The sequence below is a fragment of the Leptodactylus fuscus genome, chromosome 11, assembly GCF_031893055.1.
Source record: "Leptodactylus fuscus isolate aLepFus1 chromosome 11, aLepFus1.hap2, whole genome shotgun sequence".
Classification (NCBI taxonomy): domain Eukaryota; kingdom Metazoa; phylum Chordata; class Amphibia; order Anura; family Leptodactylidae; genus Leptodactylus; species Leptodactylus fuscus.
In genome coordinates, this window is record NC_134275.1 from 40,467,479 (window position 1) to 40,491,831 (window position 24,353).

The 24,353-nt window shown below is 35.5% G+C and overlaps 1 protein-coding gene across 2 annotated transcripts; it reads left to right on the forward strand.

Annotated features, from left to right (window-relative positions):
* The first annotated feature begins 1,085 nt into the window (after positions 1 to 1,085).
* Positions 1,086 to 21,517, forward strand: LHX3 (LIM homeobox 3). Of its 2 annotated transcripts, none has more exons than XM_075260078.1 (6): positions 1,086 to 1,178; positions 15,361 to 15,532; positions 16,750 to 16,952; positions 18,701 to 18,852; positions 19,977 to 20,148; positions 20,595 to 21,517. In XM_075260078.1, exons 1-6 carry the CDS (start codon positions 1,109 to 1,111, stop codon positions 21,011 to 21,013), a joined length of 1,188 nt encoding a protein of 395 aa, XP_075116179.1. In that variant the 5' UTR covers positions 1,086 to 1,108; the 3' UTR covers positions 21,014 to 21,517. The 2 variants fall into 2 exon arrangements, with proteins under 2 accessions (XP_075116179.1, XP_075116178.1); XM_075260077.1 differs by lacking the exon at positions 1,086 to 1,178 and adding an exon at positions 8,463 to 8,674.
* The last annotated feature ends 2,836 nt before the right edge of the window (positions 21,518 to 24,353 follow it).

Here is a 24,353-nt window from a genome sequence, read left to right on the forward strand (position 1 = left end):
TATATATATATATATATATATATATATATATATAGATATAGATATATATAGATATATATAGATATATATAGATATATAGATATAGATATAGTTTATAGACTCTTTTCATTTACATATGTGTGCATATGAATGTATTTTCCCCTATGTGTATGTAATGCAGGAAACATTGGAGATCCCTATTACTAGGACTGTAAGTGCCCATTAGTATATGAATAATTAATATATAATTCTGACACAAATATATAAGTAGAAATAATAAGAAATAAAAGAAATAAAAACAACAAAATAATAGGAAAGAACATATATATATATATATATATATATATATATATATATATATATATATATATATATATATATATATATATCTCGAAAGAGAAGACTCGATGTCCCCCTACATCTATTATTCTATGACATGGCAATCTATATGGTGTCATCCTCAGGTTGTAGGGTCTTGGGCTCCACGACACAGCAACAGGTCTTAGTCCTTGTGCCTGTCCCTCCATGAATTTGGGAGCAGCAGAGGGGAGATCAGTCATGGGTGTCAGCACAGTTCCTGCAGACTAGTGAATGGGGCTGGGGGCTGAGGAGTGGGGGACAATGCTGGCCTCTGTTACTTCTGTGCATTGGACAAAAGGACAGAATCCTAACGACAGGGTGACATTTGCATGAGGACAATGGGCTGACGCTGGGTCCCTGTGAGACCATTGTGTGCAGTGCTGGGCAGACACGTGTAAGGGTATGTCCTCATTCTGGAGGAGACCACCACTGCTTTCTTATGCTAAAGAGCTTAGTGGAGGCAAAGAGAGGTCACCTGATGCCAGCCCCCTACTCCATCCATCAGGCTACTACTCCTGCAGCATCACTCCACCCTGGGACAGCAGGGGAGCAGCAGCCTACAAGCCAGGGACTACTTTCCCATCATCTCAGATTCCATCATAGCCACTAGCTCCCTGTCAGTGTCACCCCTTACACCTCTACCTCACTGCTCCACAAGACGTGATAGTTAAGAGCCCCTGCACCTGACTACAGGGGATGAGGCTCCCGGGGTCTTTGTAGAGGAGGACACTACATTCTGGTGGGGGTCCTAGCAGGCACAGTGGGCACCATGTTGCTGGAGAGAGTGAGGTCTAGCAGCCAGAAGTCTTCCGACATGTGTGGCTTCCCCAGCACTGCAGGTAAGTGGCTCTATACATTGTCCCCATACATGGAATGTCTCCTCATGTCCAAGCCCCAGGACCCCGATCCGATTTATAGGCTGCCGAGACATTAGTTTATATTTTTCTTCAGTGTCCTTGCTACAATATTTTCGTTTGTGCTTCCTATAAATAAGGGAAAAAAATAAAAATAGCCCTAGAATTCGTTTTCTAGATGTAATAGTATGTAAATGTATCAGATATTTAATAGTTTTTGTCATTTATTTAGTGGTTTTTTTCCGATAATTTGGTATTTCTGGTTTATTCCGGTTTTCTCTATTATTTTGTTGTTAATCGTTCGGTTTTTGTGTTTTTTATAAGAGTATACAATATATGAAGTGTTCACCACAGAACCGGCTATATGTGGTGGGCTTATATATTATATGGAGTCTAGAGGAATCTAGAATCTATAGCCGAGATCCAGATAACTGTTATATAGCAATGTGAGGAATAGTAAGAGGGGCTGCGACCCCCGAGGTATCTGCTTACATGAATACTAATAATAATAGTAATGTAGATACATTGTCTTACTATTATTAGTTCTATTAGGGCTCACAATCACAATTATTTTCTGTTATTAGTCATTTTATTTCAATTAATCCGTCTGATTATTTCTATTGAGGGGGCGGGTCAGCAGAATGTTTCGTTAATAATAATAATAATAATAATAATAATAATAAGTAGTAGTAGTATGCTACAATTAACCCATGACAATATTTCTATTAGGGGGTCACATTATTTATAATAATAATAATATAATATTCCTGATGTTGTTAACCCTCTTGTTGCTGAGTGGCAGCTGGTGTCGGGGCCGTTGTCAGTTGCCACCAGTATAATTGGTTATTGTGACAGGAGCACATGAGGGGGGGGGGGGGGTCCCGGAGGTGCATTGTGATACGGGGACTGGTCAGACGCGCTGTACATCTGTCCCCCCTTCCCCACAATACTGGCACATTACAGGACAGGGCACAGGTGCCAGGGGCAGGAAGCTCAGCTAGAATGGCAGGAGTAGAAACTACTTATTATACTAGTCCTTATTATATGTATTATACCTCTCTCATATCTATCTATCTATCTATCTATCTGTCTATCTATCTATCTCCTATCTCATATCTATCTATCTCCTATCTCATATCTATCTATCTCCTATCTCATATCTATCTATCTCCTATCTCATATCTATCTATCTCCTATCTCATATCTATCTATCTCCTATCTATCTATCTATCTCCTATCTATCTATCTATCTATCTATCTATCTATCTATCTTTCTCATATCTATCTATCTATCTATCTATCTATCTATCTCCATATCTATCTATCTATCTATCTATCTCATATCTATCTATCTATCTATCTATCTCCATATCTATCTATCTATCTATCTATCTATCTATCTATCTCATATCTATCTATCTATCTATCTATCTATCTATCTATCTATCTATCTATCTATCTTTCTCATATCTATCTATCTATCTATCTCATATCTATCTATCTATCTATCTATCTATCATCTCTCATGTCTATCTATCTATCTATCTATCTATCTATCTATCTATCTATCTATCTATCTATCTATCTATATCTGTACTAGGATATTGTAGTAACATTACATTGCACCTCATTGTACTAAATAACATCTGTCATAATTTGGTAAATTAGAATTTTCTGTGCTATTATTACCTTAATTTGGTTTATTTGACACTCATAAAATACAATGGAAAGACACAAATATATACAGGATATTGTCTGTATTATGACTGCATTCATGTATCTAGGAGTGATGTCGTTATTATTTATCCCATTATTTTCTACATGACTTTCTATCACATCATACAGTGTATACACAATACACAGGAGACTGCTAGATAAGATATAGATGGATCAATAGATAGATGGACTGATAAATAGATTTCCTAGAGGATAAGCTGATATTTGTAGTTCCATTGCACCTACAGAGGTAAATGTGGGAAGGTTAATTCTGGAAACTGCATGGAATCTACTGAGGCGTCTGGTGAATTGTATGATAACCCCCACCCCCTCTGTTGCCCCCACTTTCTCGGTTACAGTGGGCTCTACATTAGTGACCAGGAAGGATCTGTCCTGCTGCTTCTGTCCACAGAGATGGACAATTCTGGTGTGTATAGATGAACAGGTGTCAGTCATAGGAGTCCTCTCCTTCAAATGGTTAACTCTCTAAATGATGGACAGAGAGAGATACACATGTGGCAGATCTATAAATAGATACATGATAGATAGATAGATAGATAGATAGATAGATAGATAGATAGATAGATACTGACATGAAATAGATATATAGTTATATACATAGATAGCATAGAGAGAGAGAGGGGGATGATGGATAGAGAGATAAATAGTAAGTATTGACATAGTTAGACTGAAAGTAATGGGATAGATGGATAGATACATAAATATACAGGAGTAATATATAAATAGCACTTAGAAAACTAAAGTGTAACTGTGTAGAGCGATACATACACAGCACTGAGGCAGATAGATTTAAGATAGAGAGAAAGAGATAGATATTTAAAGATAGATAAATAGATAAATATGTGATAGATAGATAGATATGTGATTGATAGATAGATAGATAGATAGATAGATGATAGTGAATAAACCTCAGATCCTGTACATAGATCATCTATATATAAATAGCCATTGTATAGTTCTAGCCTCCTTCCACCTTTCCAATACTTATCTCATATCCATCTATTAATCTATGTCTCTATCAGTTATATGTAGTGATATGTAGGATAGTGATATGTATGATGGTGATATGTAGGATAGTGATATGTAGGATAGTGATATGTAGGATAGTGATATGTATGAGTCCATCTTACACCTCTGAGCCCTTACTAGATGGAGGACTGTGTGTCACTAACACTGTAGTAAAACCATCTGTATACATTGTATATGAAGGTGCAGTATAGCAGCAGATGCCATTAACCTTTAATAGACTTGTGAGGGTCTGGAGTCATTTGGGGCTAGAGATTAACCCTTTCCTCTTTATAAGGAACCACTGGTAATATAAGGAGTAGATGAAGAGTCGGCCATTATACAGCCTCCCCCCTGTGCCCCCCCACTCCCTCATTAATCACCCTCATCCTCATTTTATGGTATTAGTGTCGTCCGACTCCTTCAAAAGTGCCAGATCAATAAGGCGTAAAATTATTATTAAAGACTAAAAGTTGGATATAACGGTGAAACATCTCCCACCTTTCACCAAAATGTGTTTCATATACTCACAAAATGTAGGCAAATGGGACATTGATTTTGAATCCATCCTCGGCATACACCTCAGCACTAGACTTGATTTCCCCAGACGCCTTTTTACTCCAAAGATCAGTGTCAATAAAATTTATCAGGGTTCTGACTAACTGAGCTTTTATCGAGCTGCCCACAGCTTCCAGGGTAAACTGTTATTCCTGGGCCCGGGCCGCAGAGATTTAACTCTCACTGTGCCTGCCCTGCCCCAGTCTGAGGCCTTGCTCCATGGAGGATGGTGGACTAGTGTCATTGCTGCTGTACCCATATAACAGGTCACCATGTAGCATCATTGTAGGTGGCACTCTATGGCGGTATCATTTATCTAGTGTAAGCAATGTATGTTCTGTGGAACCAGTTTGAGTATGGTATGGCAGTAGTTTTTGGGCACTTATTTGGACGCTACATGGTACCATTATGTGGGCATGGTATAGTAGAATAATTTAGACAAGATAGCAGTATATGTTCTAAGCACATAGTAGGATATTATTTGAGCATGGAATGGCGGTAGTATTTAGATATTGTATGGAACTGTTATTTGGAAACTACATGGTGTGGGCATTGTATGGTCGTAAAAATTAGCCAATATATATTCTGTTGACACAGCAAAATATTGCTTGACTACAGTATGGTGGTAAAATTTGGGTACTTTCTGGAATTGTTATTTGTAAACTACATGGTACCAATATGTAGGCACTGTATGGTAGTAAAATTTAACCAATATATTTTCTGTGGTCAGAGTATTCAGATAACATTTGAATATACTTATGGCATGTAGTATGGAACTGTTATTTGGACACTACATGGTAAGCCAGTATAGCAATATATATTAAATGGACACAGCAGTATATTACTTGATTACAGTAGTAGTAGCAGTAGTTTTAGGGTACTGTATGGAACTGTTATTTGGACACTACATAGTACCATAATCTGGCCAGCATATGATTGTATAATTTAGCCAGTATAGCAATATCCATGGACATAGTAGGACATTATTTGAGCTTGGTATGGTGGTAGTATTCTATATGAAATGGTTATCTGGACATAATACAGCACTATTTTGTAGGCAGTCTATAGTCATGTTATTTGGACTCAACTTGGTACCATTATATTTGGATTATATGGTCATTTCTGAAGAGGTGGTGGCTGTGATATTAATATACATAGTTAGCAAATATTACAAGTTTGTAGGTGTAGCACAAGGACATGAGGACCGTAATTTTTTTAGGGTCCTCCACATATCTTTATTAGGGCACTGTGGTATTATATGTGGCACTCTAGGGTTGTATAATTTATCCAGTATATAATATGGTAATATAAATTATCCAGTATATAATATGGTGGTATAACTTATCCAGTATATAGTATGGTGGTCTAATTTATCCAGTATATATTACGGTGGTCTAATTTATCCAGTATATAGCAGTTAATGTTGGTGGAAACAGTATATTATTTAAGTATGGTATTGTGGTATTATTTGAGTTCTATGCGGCACTGTTATTTGGACACCTTACGGCACCATTGTGTGAGCACTGTTTGGTTGGATTATTTGGATAGTCTAAGAAAGTACTATTTGGAACCAACAAAGTATCATTATTTATGATGATGATGATGATGATTATTATTATACTTGCACCATATAGTCATTTTTTGAAGAAACAATAATGTTATTGTAATATTTTGTGACCACTCATTTGTAAGTTGTTCTGTGTAGCACAAGGTTATAGGGCCTCAAAATGGTTTGCTTAGGCCTTGCACAGACCTTGATATAGCCATCTCTTTCATCCCCATATGTCTATACCCAGCATGAGGTTGAGTTTACACCCAATGATACACATAGATTTTGATAAAGCGTTTATGTGTCTATCTATCTATGGAATTTGAGACCTAGAAATTTTTGCCCTTTGCATCCCATGAGAAGCTTCCATAACGACTAGTGATGGGAAGTCTATGAAATCCATTGGATCTAACCTTGTGGGTTCTGCAGATAATCTACTAGGACATTAGTGTAACGGGTTTGGAGTGTCAGCCGTCATTCACTGTCATTGCTGAACACTTGGTTATTTCTATACACTTGTATCCTAAGCAGATAGTTGTCAGGATGTTGTCAGGTCTATGGCCAGATTAAGCTGTGCAGGTTCAGGCAGATTTCGTCTGGTTGCAGTAAGTAATCTTATAGATATTATAGACTATTTCACTAGAAATAATGTCATTTATGTAATAAAATGTAAAGTATGCATTGAATGAGAATGTAAATATGATAGAAACGTGTTCATTTATGTGATGCATTGGGATAGAAATAGGAGTGTAAGCACTAAGGCTCAGAGAATATTATCATATACAGACGACTTCATTCATGGAGCTGTAAGGAAAGATGGGACAGGTACGAGCCATGGTCAACAGATGAGGCCCAATCATGGGACCCCCAAATCACATAGAGCCTGGCATCTGCCTGAGTACTTGTTGCTGATGCCTACACTGTGGAATCAGCCACAATGAAACCTATGCGGTTTTAATCACTTTTTTCCTACTTTTGCACTTTTGTTCCTGTCTATGGAGTGTTTTTTAATCATTATGGATTAAAAGTTATTTTTTAAAGAAATATTCCTGGTAGAGCGGATCCTTCTATCAATTCATTTTGTCTGTAACTGTGGAATCATACTAGAGATTGCATTGCCCAAGCCCAAGTTATCCTGAGGCCTAGTGCTTCTTATAGTACTACTAGTGCTGGATGGAGCCCAGGGAGGACGGTTATTAGATGGCCTAACTCTGCACCTTGATGCCATGTCAGCCACCCAGTGTAGTGGTTTCTCAAATAATCCACCTAGCCTATTATACCGACACAAATACCGCTCAAGATGCTGTATGATGAGTATTTGCATGAAGTACCATGAATGTACTGTGCCAAGGTGAGCTGGGGCCCAGCAGGCTCAAGGGCCCTCTGGAGGATTCACCTGTAGGCCAGTCAGAGCCTGAATACTAACCTCACCCACTGGACTACCCATGACATAAAATCTACTAGGATCTTGTCACGGTATAATCTGCATTAGATTAACAGTGTCCTTCTAGTGCTGAGCAGATGTAGCAGAGCTGAGTATGCTATTGCATGATTTCCTTTTTATCCTAACATAAAAGAGACTTGTGTAAGACAACACGTAAATGTGACCTGGGCCTAACTGGAGTGGGAAGACTGTCCGTGTGTATGTGCCCTGAGTACTCAGTACCAGGGGCAGCAACAAGTCACTGTACCTCGGCCATAGCTTTCTCTATAGGACCAGGACAGGGAGGAAAGCCTAAACTATGGCTATGTGTTACTAGATGATCAGTATAACTAGGATTATATATTTCATTATATATATATATATATATATATATATATATATATATATATATATATATACACACACACACTGCACATACACACGGGTATATAATTCTATTATATAGTTAGATGTTATATACTACATTTTCTCCATTATATTTTATATATCATATACTATATTGTACTCTACTATATTTTATGTATTATTTTATTATATTTTATACTATGTTTAGTAGTTGATAGTGAAGGTTACAGGTTAAGAAAATTCATGTTGTATAGAAAAAGTAAAAATGTGCACTGGTGTAAAACGAAAATGGAAATGAGAAATAAAAGGGAAAAAAAAAGGTGTTTTGTTTTCTTGGAGCCATCAGGTAAAATAATTAGAGCCCGGCTTCTGCCTGAGACAATCTCCATTATTCATGTATTTTCTGGCCACATAAAAATGACAGATAGCAGAGGTGGAAGGAGAGGGTCCTGGAGTGGGCTGACTATCACATTGCATGTCTTCCTTGCATATTGGGTGTTGCAGCCATCAGGTGTATGCAGCTCACACACTCCCCCTGCTGCCTGCTGAAGGCACAGCAGCCTCCTGCACAGCTCTGCCAGCAGCACTTGTCTCTGCAGGAGCTCAGAGCAGCACTACAAGCTCCAGGCTCCACACTGACTCCCTGTGCTGGACCCTGCACCCCAGGACTGCTATTGGATATTGGGGGTCTTTACGGCTTGGGGCTGGAAGGGAGTTAAATCCCAGTTTTGGGGAAGGGATGAGAGATGGATCATGCTTTAAAGGAGATAACACCCAGCAAGGAGTCTGCTAGTGCTGACATGTTGTTTGCTCTCCTGGCTCAGAATGAAGACTTGAGGAAAGGTAGGTGACCTGTGTGATGGCTGATCCCTACATCCAATGTGAGAACAGAATATATATGTGGTATACAGCACCTGCCGACTACATATACCACCTGTTATATCCAGCAGCAGTACCATGGGCACAGCTCCAAAGAGAATACTACTAAATAATAGTAATATAATACATCCATAGACCACTGCTCACATAATCCACCTCTCATTATCATATCCCCCTACTCCATCTACTTTATATTACACCCCTACAACAATGGAATATTCATCCTTAAAATACACAAGACCGAATATATAGCATGAATCTAGCAGTATAGTCTGTGTATTATATACAGAAAGCCATTATTACTGCCAATATCAATCTAAACACACACACATATATATATATATATATATATATATATATATATATATATATATATATATATATATATAATCATTATTGTAATCGGGGACTACGTTGTGTATTATATTTTCCCATGCAAACATTATTGGAAAATTATATAAAATCTTATATATTTCTGATATGTAAAGCTCAGATTTATGTTCCCAAAATTGTTGCTACAACTATCAGTATGTACAATATGTATGTTTTCATTATATTCCAATTTTTTGTGGTATGAAGTCCACCTGTGATTCTATTGTATTCAACGATGTCATTATTATTATTATTATTATTATTATTATTATTAGTAGTAGTAGTAGTAGTAGTATTACAGTCTCTAGAATATTATATCAAAATAGGAAAAAATCTGACAAATCAATGAGAGTATTTTCCTATTAAATGATATTGTACTTTAGGCTGATATAAGAATATTATTACATATACTTCCATATATTTCTAGATCTATATCTGTATGGTATTAGACCTTTTTTACATTCTCCTTTATAAATACTTTATTATTGTATTCTCTCAAAGTTTATTATACAGTTATTATATCTATTGTTATATGATATTCTTTTGCTATTATAGACAGTTTTTATTGTAGCCTCCTCTTACAATATTTTTGTTATTCTCATCTATGTTCTATATTTTATTATGTTAATACTTTATAGTCCATCATATAGCTATTGTGCTTTACTTATTATATTTTATGATATTATATAGCTATTGTAGGCTAACATTTGATATCCTAATCTATACTATGTTTATTTCTTAATATACTTTCCATATTCTCACATATTTTAAGTTATTATATTCTGATTCTGCCAATATTATATTCCATGGAAATATTGTTATATTTTACAAAGTTGTTAATTCCTCCATATTCATTATTTCTTACATTGTATCATTATTTTATTATAATGTTATTATCCTCTCCTAGATTATTAGATCCCTCTATATACAGTATCTTTATTATAGTCTATGCTCTTATAGTCTTTAGTTATTGTATTTTCCTTCTACAATCCGAATCTTTAGTTATCTGTATGTAATAATCTGCAGAAATCTACCCGGAATCCTTAATAACAGGGTTTTTATACTTATGTGATATTTTTATCCCGACTATAAATGTGTATATATAGAGAGTACAATGTCTAGTCCTTATATTTGTTGTATATTCTGCTGAATTGTCGCTTATAATATTGATATCAGGGATATTGTTTCTAGAACTATATAAAACCTGTAGTATATTATTATTACTATGGAATTTCCAGTTTTGTTGCTTTGTTTAGTGTTCGGTTGTTTCGTTGTTAAAATTTTTTCAAGGAAGAGAAATTCATCCCAGAAGTCTAAATATAAGTTATTTATTAATAAATATATATATATATATATATATATATATATATATATATATATATATATTATAATATTTGTGTCTATATCAGCATATGTGTAAACCTAGTACAATCTACCCAATGTGTTGGGTGTATGTCTATTAATAATAAAGTAAAGACTGAATTATATATGACATTATATATTATACAAACATATTCTGTAAAAGTAATAATCTAATTCTGTAACCAATAATATTGTAAAATAATGTAGTATTTCAGTATTCAGTACAGGTGAATTGTTTCCTTAAATAACACATATACAATTAGAAATGACTTTCCTAGTATCGATAACCTTCAAAGCCGGGCTATAAAATAAAATCCAACATTTCTATATCTGAAACAAAAGTGTAAGTCAAAAGATAAAATCTATAATAACAAAGCAAAAACAAAGCGTACAAAAATACTAAACAGAAAACGAAAAAAAAAAACAACAACCCTATAGCGGCAACATTAAACTTTCATCAGACATCTCCCAGACAAAAGACAGGAGTGACTGAAACCATGTGAGAGAAGAAAGAAGGATCCATTATTAATGGTGGAGGAGAAGCTGCAGGACCTGCATCTGCACTACAGGGAGACTCACCTCATGTGTGGGAGAGAGGGATAGGGTGATGGATGGATAGATGGATAGATAGATAGATAGATAGATAGATAGATAGATAGATAGATAGATAGATAGATAGATAGATAGATAGATGATAGATTGAGAGGAATAAGATAGATAGCTATAACATACATATGATTGACAGATATGTAATATATTTATGTTTCTATTCATCTTAGATATATAAATAGAAATAGATATATAGATATAAGATATCTGAGGTAAATGGATATTAGATAGCCTATCAATCAATCTGAGATGGATAGAAAGATATATATATCACATATCTATCAATCACATATTTATCTAGCTATCTATCCCCTCTCAGTCTATCAGATATCTATGCATCTACCAATCTCATCTCATATCTATCTTATCTAATTATCTTTTTATCTATCTTATCGAATACATATCTATCTACCTTATATCTATCTATACATGTAAAGTAAATAAATAAGATTCCAAAATAGCCAAAATACATGCAAAAAAAGTTTTGTTTTTTTTTGTTTTGTTTTTTTTAAAGTCAGTACTTCAAAATGAATGCAGAGACATGGACTTTATTAGCCAAGTCAGGAGATGTTTCGGCTCAACCTGAAGCTTTTCTCAAGCAATGCTCGATAAAGGTTCGGGTTACACCGAAACGTCGCTCCCTTGGCTAATAAAGTCCATTTTTGCATTCATCTTGATAGGCTGCCTTCTTTCTCTTCGCTATTTCGGTCCTCTTGTACTTCCTGTGCCTAGTTCTATAGCGCTGCTCTCTTTTTGGTACTGTACTATGTAGACATGTATTTATCTAAGGCAGAAGTAACGATATCTATCCTTCTAATGTACTGTTCTATAATGTATCCCATTATATATTTTACCATGTATCATTTTCTTCTATCATTCTAATATACATGGTGTTTATATATCTTATATACAAAACATTACATGTAGATAGCATCTAATATAGTGACACACACATGTAATCGAATATAAATTTTATTTAATATAAATGGAAAATCGAATCACCAAATTTATCTCTCAGATCCAGTTATCAGCTTTAGATGTGTAGATATATGTGATAGAATAGATGTGATGATAAATAAATAGATAGATATTAGATAGATGACGCAATAGACAGTTGTGATGATAGATAAAGATAGATATAGATTGATAGATAATAGACAGATGTAATAGATAATAGAGAGATAGACAGATGTGATAGATAGATAGATAGATAGATAGATAGATAGATAGATAGATAGATAGATACGTTTTTATTTAAAATATATCAATGGAGAATTCGATAGATAGATTCAAGACAGGCAGATAGATATAATATACATAAATGGATTCTAGATAGATACGTGACAGGTAGATAGGACAGAGCTATCTATCTATCTATCTATCTATCTAATATCTATCTATCTAATATCTATCTATCTAATATCTATCTATCTATCTCCTGTCTATCTAATATCAACCTATCTATCTATCTATCTATCTATCTATCTATCTATCTATCTATCTATCTATCTATCTATCTATCCAATATATCTAATAAATCTGCTATAACTTAGCCCATTATCCATTTACAATATACCATATTATCTATGTCATATAAAGTATCCCTTTGTAATATACATCCAGTTTATACATATATTATATATACAGTATAGATGGGAATTAGACACCTATCTATCATCTTTCTAGATCGCTAACATCTATATGCTGGTATATATAAATATATATATATTTATGTAATATTTCTCTGTTACATATCCCATTATTATCTCTGTATAATCTATCTACCAACCTACCTACCTATGTAATCTTATATCTCGAAGTTCTATTACATATACAGTTATAGGTCTCCGCAGTAAGATAATAGGATGAGAACTGTATTACACGGATATGCTGTGTATTATTAGTGCAGGTATATTGGAGTATATGACAATGTGTCACAACTATAGGCTAGACAGGACACTGCTTACTGACCATGACATGAAGCACATCCCCCACACCAGCATCACCTACAATGTCTGGATACTTACTGTATGTACGAGGTTATTCTGTAACTGATATCTGTCTATAGTACCTTCTAATAGTCCATCTTACCTGTATATCTATACCATCTCACTCTGTATCTGCCTTGTATCTACTATCTCAACCAAGTATCTGCAATTATCTGTCTAATCTGATCTGTGAGGACACAGGGCTCCCTTTCACTATTATTGTAACCCCTCTTACTAACACATCACCTCCATGTATCAACCAGGACAAGGGGACTGGATGGCAGATATTCAGTGGAAGTTTCCAACAGATGTTTTTACCATCTTTTCTATCTATCTATCTATCTATCTATCTATCTATCTATCTATCTATCTAATAGGTAGATAGAAAAATATATAGATATGTATTAGATAGATTTGAGAGGGACAGACAGACAGACAGATAGATAGATAGATAGATAGATAGATAGATAGATTTTAATTTTTATTAACTCTGCCTATCTATCTAATCTCCTTTCCTATCAATCCGATCAATTATATATCAATGTTATAATGTAACATGTCTCATATTTAATATCTATCTTCATATTTCTAATCTGTATTCCTTCTATCAATATCTTTCTTTATCTCTCCATATCTCATATCTCCCTCTATCAGTCTAGTAACAGGTTTCATGTAGGACTTTCCTGATGGTTGTCACAGCCATGTGTGAATGGTGTTGTGTATGGGGCAGCATGGCTCCTGTGTGGTCCTATGGGCATGCTGAGGTAATGACTACTCTCCAATGTGTCCAGATAATAGACATTGTTACTGTCTGTATTTAGGGACTATGAGGGAGCGGTGTGAGGTATGTGACTACCACCAACCTCTATGAAGCCACACACACATTACTAGTATACTTTGTATTATTTCTGTCTTTATTTATTGCCAATAAAGTTTTGTTTAGGAGATAAGTGATGTCGTTTTATTCTCATCATCCATGGACACTAGATCACATTACTTTACCATTACCTATTAGTGAATGACGGAGAGGTGTACGTCATAATATAGACCTGTAGACACAATACCTGATGCTAATAATGGGATCTAGCATCATAGTAGCTGCAAATACACACAAGTCTCTAAATCTGCTGCTTAAACGGAGGTTTCTGGGATAAAAATATTGATAACCTATTCTAAAGCTAGGCAACTAATTCCAGATTAGATGCCCTATACTCAGAATGGAAAAGGAAGTAGACAGTGCTGTTCTCTGTGTAGTGGCCTGACCAGGTACTGCAGATCAGCTCCTATTAATCTGAAGGGGAGCCAAGTTGCAGTACCTAACCTCCGCCAATAGAGAACCAGGCTGTCTGCTGCCTGCTCCATTCTCTGTGTATCAGTTGCTGAGAACAGCTGATGGATGGGGGTTCCAGGTGTCAAACCCCACAGATCTGATATTAGATAGATCATCAATATTTTTAGCCCAGAAAACCCCTTTAAGTGAAATGATATTTTTCTGGCCTCTTGCAGTCACCACCAGTGGTCGCTTAGCAGCTTATTCCACATTGTTCATACAAGAAACTCAATAATGTAAAATTATGAATTAGACTCCAAAGCTCCCTCTGTTGGTTGAGAATTTTATTATTTAAAGTGTTTTTTTTTTCAGGACTATAATGCTGATGCCCTGTCCTTATTCATCAGTATCAGATAGCTGGTGGGACAACATCTGGCACCCTTGCCTATCCACTATTTGAAGTGCCCATTGTTTTCAAACTAGCACTGCAGCTTATCACTGCTTAGCAAGCACAGTGCCATACATTGTATAGTGGCTGTGCTTGGTATTGCAACTCAATTTGCATAGGACTGATCTGCTGAATGGCCACATGGCCAATGAACAAGACGTCACTGCCTGAGACCACAGTGTACACCATTTTCGAACTGCCTAGCGGTAGGGGTTCAGATTCCTGCTGATCTGATATTGATGACCTATCATAAAGATATTATAGTTCCCTGTGTCTATGCAGGGGATAAAAAAAAACCCCAGAGCGCTAACATCTATAATGATATATTTACTATGCATGGCATTCATAGGTGGCTATTACTTTATGGATTTGTGGCCATAAACTTGTGCGCACTGAACTATATTATTATACATGGATGCTAATAGTAATGTTCTATTGTCTCAGTTAAGGCGCAGCTTAAAATTTCGGAAGCCTCAGTATAACATTTGTAATAACTCGGCATGTGGCATAATTTTGGTCCCTTATGTGACAGAGAATCCTCAGACATGAGGTCCAGTTAGTCAGTATAGTCAGTATAGACGTCTGTGCTTTTCTCTTACAGAAATCCCTTTGTGTGCCGGCTGCAATCAACACATCATGGACAGATTTATTCTCAAGGTGCTGGACAGACACTGGCACAGTAAATGTCTCAAGTGCAATGACTGTCAGATCCAGCTGGCCGAGAAGTGCTTCAGCAGAGGGGACAGTGTCTACTGCAAAGATGACTTCTTCAAGTAAGTGTCACTATTATTGTCATCATGTATTAATACATAGGTATGAATGTGATACATGCTGCATCCTAATAGAAGGTATACTGTACTGTGCAATGGTCTTAGTGACTGACTAGTAGCTATAACACCTCCATGACCAGAGTGCATGCAGCATATGCAGGCAGTGGCACAGTGTATGGTGGCCAGGTGCCCTCTTTGTTTATGTACCCCAACCTTCCTATAATTGCAAGTACCCATAAATACAGTAATAGGCCTGGTCCTTGAGAGCAGGGGCTCTACTTGTCCAGCTGACAGGCAGAATACTGTAACCTTTTTACAATCTACTAGACACACTGACAAGTAGAATACTGTAACCCTAATAGAGTCCACTAGTCCAGCTGACAGGCAGAATACAATCTTCTAGTCCAGCTGACAGGCAGAATACTGTGACCCTTTTACAATGTACTAGTCCAGCTGACAGGCAGAATACTGTGACCCTTTTACAATGTACTAGTCCAGCTTACAGGCAGAATACTGTAAGCATTTCAGATACATTTTTCCTCTCTTATTTGACTATATACTGACCTAGTGCTACTTTTTCATTTAAGGGTTAATGATCTCCTAACAGGGTGGGGAGTTGCATTTGGCAGTCTGTATTCTAAATCTCAGTAAAAGAGCAGAGGAGAAGAATTTATGATACTTGGGCTGCAAGACATCAAAGGCGATCAGTGTTCAAAAATTCAGACATGAAGGCCCCCTCCTTCCACGGGCTCCATAGCAATTGCTATTTTTGCCATCATGGTAGATAGACCATTGTACGAGAGAGAATATACTTAATTTCCCTGTGATCCAAACAGATGTAAACTGACTATTCTCAAGAGCTAATGGCAAGAAGGGGGACCATGGTCCCTTAGATGCATGCAGTTTTGCCAAGGTGCCTGCCTAGGTGCTTGTAATAGAGGTCCCAGCTCAGCTTACTCACTTTACTGGGCCACCTCTATCCCCTGAGTCTGGAGACCTTGTCAATCGACAAGTGATTGAAAAATCCAAAGTACTCCAAAGCCCTATGTACTCAAGAGGACATCTTGTTTTTGGGATTGGAGGAGGAGGTTGGAACAGACCAGTTTTAAAAAGAGTCCCCACATAACATTTTTTTTTCAGTAGGATTTCTGCTCCTCTATGTACAGTTAAATCTGATATATTTTCTATTATACACATATTTATCTCTATTTTTCCTTTAGGAGGTTTGGGACAAAATGTGCAGCTTGCCAACAAGGAATTCCCCCTACCCAGGTGGTGAGGCGTGCCCAGGAGTTTGTATACCACCTGCACTGCTTCTCCTGTATTGTATGTAAAAGACAGCTAGCCACTGGGGATGAATTCTATCTAATGGAGGACAGCAGGCTGGTCTGTAAGGCCGACTATGAAACTGCAAAGCAGAGAGGTATGTCACCGTGCACCCCGCAAGCTGCAATGTCATTTGTATCTATCATTGACTGCATTAAGTGGCTATAACTGTACACATCATTATGGGGTGCAGTCACTGAGCCAATGATATCATTAACATATATCATGGGTGTCCCAACCTTGTCCTGAGAAGTCAGAATCCACATTTAATCCTAACCTTAAATCACAAAATTAATTCACACCCCATACAACAGAAATCACACCCCAGCTTTCAAATCCCACAGTGATTTGAGACATCAGACCCCCAAATTAATCAAGACTAAGAGGGGTCATGCCATTATAGACACAGGACAGGTGATAGGTGTCCGATTGCTGGGGGCCAGATCAGGAGGACAGGGAACTGAAAGTCCCTCTAAAGTCTCCATGTAAATGAAGCACCAGTACGCTTGTGTGACCCGTGCTCCACTCACTACTATAGAGATTAGAGTCCTGACATCCCCATAACAGTGAATGGAGCACTGGTCACACAAGCAGACTGGTGCACCATTTACAAGGAGGCTTTAGGCTGCCTGTCTGGAAAAAATGGGATGCGTCCATAATGCTACAATCCCTTTAAGACGTTAGTCCTAAGGATTAGTTCAGATCCTAAAATCCACTGCTACTACAGATTGCAAATGTTAAACTGAAAAAATTCAGATCAAACCCCAAAATGAATTCAGACCCCTAAATTAATATATATCTCAAATTAGACACCTAAAATATTTCAGACCAGGCTAAATACTAGAGGATCCTCTCACCTTCAGGGCCAGAGGCGCCCCTATACAAAATATCCTGATATTAGTGAGAGTCAGGACCTTTCGTTCTCGGACCCTGCTCAGATCTTTGCAGGACTTTCTATCTGTAGTCCCATAAAGGACACTAAAATGGCTGATAACAAGGAACATCCCTTTAAATATATATTCAGCCTCCAGACTATTCTATTAGCATGTCAACAATCTGCATACAAGTAGAATGAGTTTACACTATGATAATTTTTTTCTGAAAATTTAGAAAAAAGGTGACTTTTATGTGTCTTTTTTTAATGTATACCTATCTAGTTTAAGTCAAGTCTATAGTTTTTGGTCATGATAACTCCGCTATTATTAATGCTTAGTTAACCCTTAGCAATTCATGTAGAATATTACATTTCCTATATTATTTATGCTTAATCAATGTTTATTGGAAAGTTTTACATCAATCATGGTATAAAAGACAAAGAGATTTCCTATATCAGTTATAATAAGATTCACAGTACTGTAATAAAAAAAAATCCATAGTGGTACATTAATTTATTAAGCAACGGCATGAAATGTAATTATTTGTGTTTAATCTAATTTTATATTCATTTATTTTCCCTAAAAAAATGCTAAAAAAAATCTAACATGATCAAAGCAGGTCTGTGCCAAAGAGTTAATAATATAATTCTGTAAGATTGATGAATAGAAAATATTTCAATTCATTCTTTATTATGTAACAATTTTTTTTTTAATATATGATTTTTAAAAACAATTTTATTATGAATATTTAATTATAACATATTCATAATCTACCAAGCATATAAATAAATAAAAAAATGTTTATTTTTTTCATATTTGATAAAAGGTCGGTTTACTTGGAAGTAAATTTTGTAAAATTAAATTAATAATTTCAAGATAAGAAAACAACTTACAGTATATTTTTACATTGAGATTAAAAACATGAGACTGAATATTGGTTTATAATGCCCCCTCCCTCCATGTATTACAGAAGCAGAATCAACAGCCAAAAGGCCAAGGACGACCATTACTGCAAAGCAGCTGGAGACACTGAAAAATGCCTATAACAACTCCCCAAAACCTGCCAGACACGTCAGAGAGCAGCTGTCATCGGAGACAGGCCTGGATATGAGAGTGGTGCAGGTAAGGAATGATCTGCATGTTAATGGCCGCATGTATATTAATTATAAGGCAGGACACTGCAAGCAGCGCAAGCCGAAGATTATTCACCTTACATATCTAATAGTTAAAAAAAAACAAAAAAAACCATTTCTGTTATCCTCAATGCAAAACTGTTATATAGGGTCTTTGTACATATTGCTACATATTCTCATTTTATATAAAAAAAAAAAAAAAGAAAGAAAAAAAAAGTAAATTTTTGTGAATTAAATTGTTATAATGCTTATTCTCATTTTATATTAAAAAAGTAATATTTTTGTGAATTCTAAAGTAACCCCCCCACCCCAAACTAATTAAAGTAATTTTCCAAGTAGTTTGTAATATACAACCTGTGTGTATAGAGTCGTTTTACACTAGATGACTCCTAATTTTATAATGATTTAATAGGACAGTTAGTAAAACTTTATTGGAAGACATTTTCCATTTTTACCAATTTGTTATTCTTTAGTCAGATTATGAATTATAGGAGACGTCCTGACAACACTGATATCATTAATATAATTCAGATTCTATGTGCAAGCCAAAAGCTATAAATGACAATAAAAAGGGAAATGTGGAACAGCTTATGACACCTCTTTGATAAAAAAAAAAGATATATAGAACTTAGAAAATTGAACAGTTTAAAATATAAAAAAGTTTAAAAAAAATTATATTTACTTTTTATTAAAAAGTAAACGTAACCTTAATAATATTTTATATAACTAAATTTGGAATGTTTATATACTATATACATTGATTTCATATTTTGTATTTTATTACAGATATATAGAATACAAAATATTAATATATGTATATATATATATATATATATATATATATATATATATATATATATATATATAATTATTTTTTGTTAAGGATATGTCACAATTAAACAATCTTTTTATAACTACATTAAGATTATTTTAATTTATGCTATTTTCTTATAAATCGATTTGATATTTTGTATCATATTTTTTTGTTATTTGAATATTTTACATTATTTTGTTTGATTTTTTTCTCAAAAAATCTATTGTGTTACTGGTCATTTTAGTCACTAATTGTAATAATAAAATGTAATAATAATTTCTATTTTACTATATTGAAAGGTCTGGTTCCAAAACAGAAGAGCAAAGGAGAAAAGATTAAAAAAAGATGCTGGGAGACAAAGATGGGGACAGTATTTCAGAAATATGAAAAGGTCGAGGGGAAATTCTAAATCCGATAAGGACAGTATCCAGGAAGAAGGTCCAGACAGCGATGCAGAAGTTTCCTTTACAGGTAGGTACTTGTTGAACCATAGATAGATAATTGGCAATATTGGAGGTGTGGTGGTTACGGACAAACAAACAAAAATTGGATCTTGAATGATCAAGTGCTAGTTGGCCTTCCACCCACCATTTCTAATAATGTCTTCTCATATGGCACTGGGGTCTTTGATTCTTTTAGGCAACATGGTCCTGTTACAAATGCTTCCTCTACAACCTTGAAAGCTAAGGCCCTGGTGATTGGGACAGTGTCAATATTGGTAGCATGCAATGGTAATGTAATAATGAGTTCACTAGAAGAACCATGGGCTGCGGGTCTTCATCAAATGCTGAGGTTATGCTATGGTTGATTCCTTTGTAAAATATCTTAACACACTAAGTAATACTTAAGCATATCTGATATATAAAACTTGCTCTTGATACTACACTATACTTGATACTATTCATTTTCTTCCTCAGATGAGCCTACCATCTCAGAAATGAACCATTCCAATGGGATTTATAACAGTTTAAGTGAGGCATCCCCAGTTTTGGGTAGACAAGCTGGAAGCAATGGTACCTTTTCCTTGGAACATGGAGGCATCCCAGCTTCAGACCAGTATCATGACCTAAGATCCAACAGCCCTTATGGAATACCTCAGTCTCCAGCATCATTACAGCCAATTCCAGGCCACCAGCCGTTGATTTCAAGCTTGGCATTCCCAGATGCTGGATTGGGTATAATGGGTCAAGGTGGGCAAGGAGTGCCACCTTCCATGAGAGTATTAGGAGCAAATGGACCAAGTTCTGATCTCTCTACTGGTAGTAGTGGTGGATATCCAGATTTTCCTGCCAGTCCTGCTTCTTGGTTAGATGAAGTTGACCATGCTCAGTTTTGACACGAGACATGGAGTAAACTCCCATTTGTGAGTTAAACTTGGTGGGGGGGGGGGATTGATACTTTTACACTGGAACGGGATGACAAGTAGAGCATAATGCAATCGTAAAGCCTGGCTGGGAATCTTTGGACGAATAACTTGACTGCAAGAACTTTAGAGAACATTGGACATATTCTTCAAGGACTTCAGTGTCTGGTTTGTGTCATCATGGTAACTTATGCATATTGGACTAAGAGAGACTTCTATGTATCTATTACAAATCTCAGTGACTTTCTTCTGCACCTTTATCCTTGTGCTGTATGGTACCAATCATCGTCTACACCTTCTGCACTCTATCGGAAAATCCACTTTTTGTCTTATTTATACATATTTATGGAATCTATACATGGAAAGAGGCATCTGCTCAATTTTATTTGGCATGACTGTACTAATTTGCCATTGATCTTAGAAATTAGGTCATTCTTATTGATATTCCCCACCCAGCTAATAATGACCCAAGGAGAATGTGACTTTTTAAACTTTTTTTTACATTTTTATGGCTATTCAGGGCTATCGAAGGCTGGCCATAAACAGTCAATAACCATTAAATCTAATAATAAATAATTTGCCAAGAATTGGTATCAATAATGGCCATCCCTCCTACCCAATCTGAAGGTGAGGTAAGGATGACAGGTAGTTGCTATTTCCACCAACTATCTAAGAAACAATACAATTGGACAATACAAAATCCAACATATCTAGTTTATGGTTACGTCTGACATCATATGTCTGAGACTGTATAAGAGTCTTACCATCAAAGGCCTAACTCGTATCTCTAATATCTATGGTCACCAAAGGGCTAACATCAACTGGATATCTATGCCACCATATTTTTAGGATGGCCTACCAGGGGTGTTATGGGTCTTGGTGGAAACTATCCTCAGAGACATAGATGACTGCACCAGAGCCTGGTGCTTGAAGGTGACCAAGTGCAAAAGATTTTGCATTTGGGCAAACAGTTTTGCTATAAGCCAACTTAAAAACGGAGTTCTTACCTTCGGCATCCATTGTATAAAATTCACTTCACTATAATGTGCTGTGCACTAAATCCTACTCTTTGTAACCAAAACTGAAAATCTTAGAAGAGGGTCGAAATAAGACTAGAAAATTCATGCGAAATTATCAATTGTGGAATATGCAAAAAGTGGGCGAAAACTTCAAATTTTTATATAAGGTAATACTGTCTTTTTGGATCCATGTAGATGCTACACTGCCTTCTCTTGTGGATGGCCATGGATATAACATACACACTGTAAGATAAGACTGTATTTCACTATAGAAATGTTGTAAATTTGCACTTAAAATCTGTTGCCAAATAAAAAATATTCTTAAACAATTTTCATTCTAAATCATTAAATCCCTGGATTAACAATGATTTTTTTTTTTTAAATTATTGTCGACTTTTTACTCTCATTTTTATGTTAATAGTTCTGTTGTATCGTTTTATGTTGCTCTCTTTAAATACAGCAAATAAAAGCAATTTGGTTTATTGGGTAAAAAAAAATCAGTATGTAAATTGTTCCTCGTACGCTGAATGCTGTTGAATATGTGTATGTCAATGTGTATTATTTATTTGCTCCTTAATGATCAAACATTTCAAGACATTGAATAAATTTGTCAGCAAAAATGCTAATTCTGTCTGGCTAAATTTACTGAGCGGAAATTATTTTATGGCTTTTTTACGAAATTCAGTTTTGTGATCCATTAAAGCCTTAAAATATTTAATTACTTACCAATATATTTTTGAATTTTGAAAATATACAAAAAAAAAAAATCATTTTATGTAACTTTTTTTAGTATTTTTTTTCTTACACTTCAAGTGGAAATAGTGTTACTGTATTCAGTGCAAAGGAAGAATCTGGGTTGTAGAAAAATGTGCTATAAAATATAAAATATTTTTTTTTTTTAAAGCAGATTGGAACTGGCTTAGATTTTATGTACGGTCGAAAGTGGCCTAATAATTATTAATAATAAAACCTCTTCATGTACAGACTTTTATATCAAATGCGATTATTTTGGATATTTTCAATTGAAAATATTAATGATGAGTCTAAATGTTGTCCAGTCAGTCAATTTCTAATAAGGTGATTTTGGTATTTGCGATTCTCTGGAACGTATAATAGATATTTTTTTGAGCACCCAAAAAGCGTATAATTTTTTTTATTGATTTTTTTGAAAAAAAAAATTGAAATAAAAAAATATTTGTACTAAAAGTATGAGAAAATCTATGTTAAGGTCTAATTGAGAACGCCCTGGGTTTTTTTGTAGCCTATTAGGATTTAAGCACATCACAAAGTGTGCTATATGAATGTTTTCTTGGACTTTTCAGTCTGTTTCGACTGATCCAAATAGGACCTGCTTCTAAAAGAAGAGAATAATTCAATCTTACCTCAAGACATTTACCACTAGGAGACAATCAGGAGATTTCCAAAATCATATTATATGGCAGATCCTGTCAAAAATGGCAAGTTCCACTGACATGTCTAATGTGTTTGATCAATTTATAAGACATTGCCATATGGTGACTCGGAGGCTTGAAAATGTGGTCATCTGACTGTACCTGCCCTTTAGGAATTATTATTTTCACAAACTGATTAGGACTACAGAATAACTCAGCAAAAACAGCATATCCTAGCATATTATATACAGGTTTTGGCCTATGTGAGCCCTAAGGGTCAGTGCACATGGAGTTTTTGTGCTGATTTTGACACTGAATCCGCCTCAAAATCAGCCTCCAAAAAAAGCCTCCCAATAGAACTGTATTGGGAGGGTTTTTGGAGGTGGATTCAAAGTCAAAATCAGCGCCAAAAAACTCTGTGTGCACTAGCCCACAGAGGAGCTGTTCGCATTGCTGCTCACCAGGGTACCTGTTATGTAAGCCTTTAGGCCTCCTTCTGTAGGAGACGGAGACTAAATAAGAAGCATACACAAGACTACAATGAGGAGGAAGGAAAAGTAAACAGTCATCGTCCATAATACAGACCTGACTGTGACAACTTCCTATTTATTAAAATGAAAGAGGATTTGGTTGTCACTAGAGATGAGCGAATATACTCGATGGAATACCTCAGCTACATAGCTCCCGCTGCAAAAACACTTCCGGGGCATCAAATTTTTACTGCCCCTCCCACCTTCCCTGCCGCCGGGAGCTATGCAGCGGAGGTATATTCGCGCATCTCTAGTTGTCACCATTTAAAATGGAACATCTGTTATTACACATTAATGTTCCTCCTAAAATAAACACAAAAGACAAAATAGTAATTCTCAAATGTGTAAAAAAAAATAAAATAAAAACATTTCT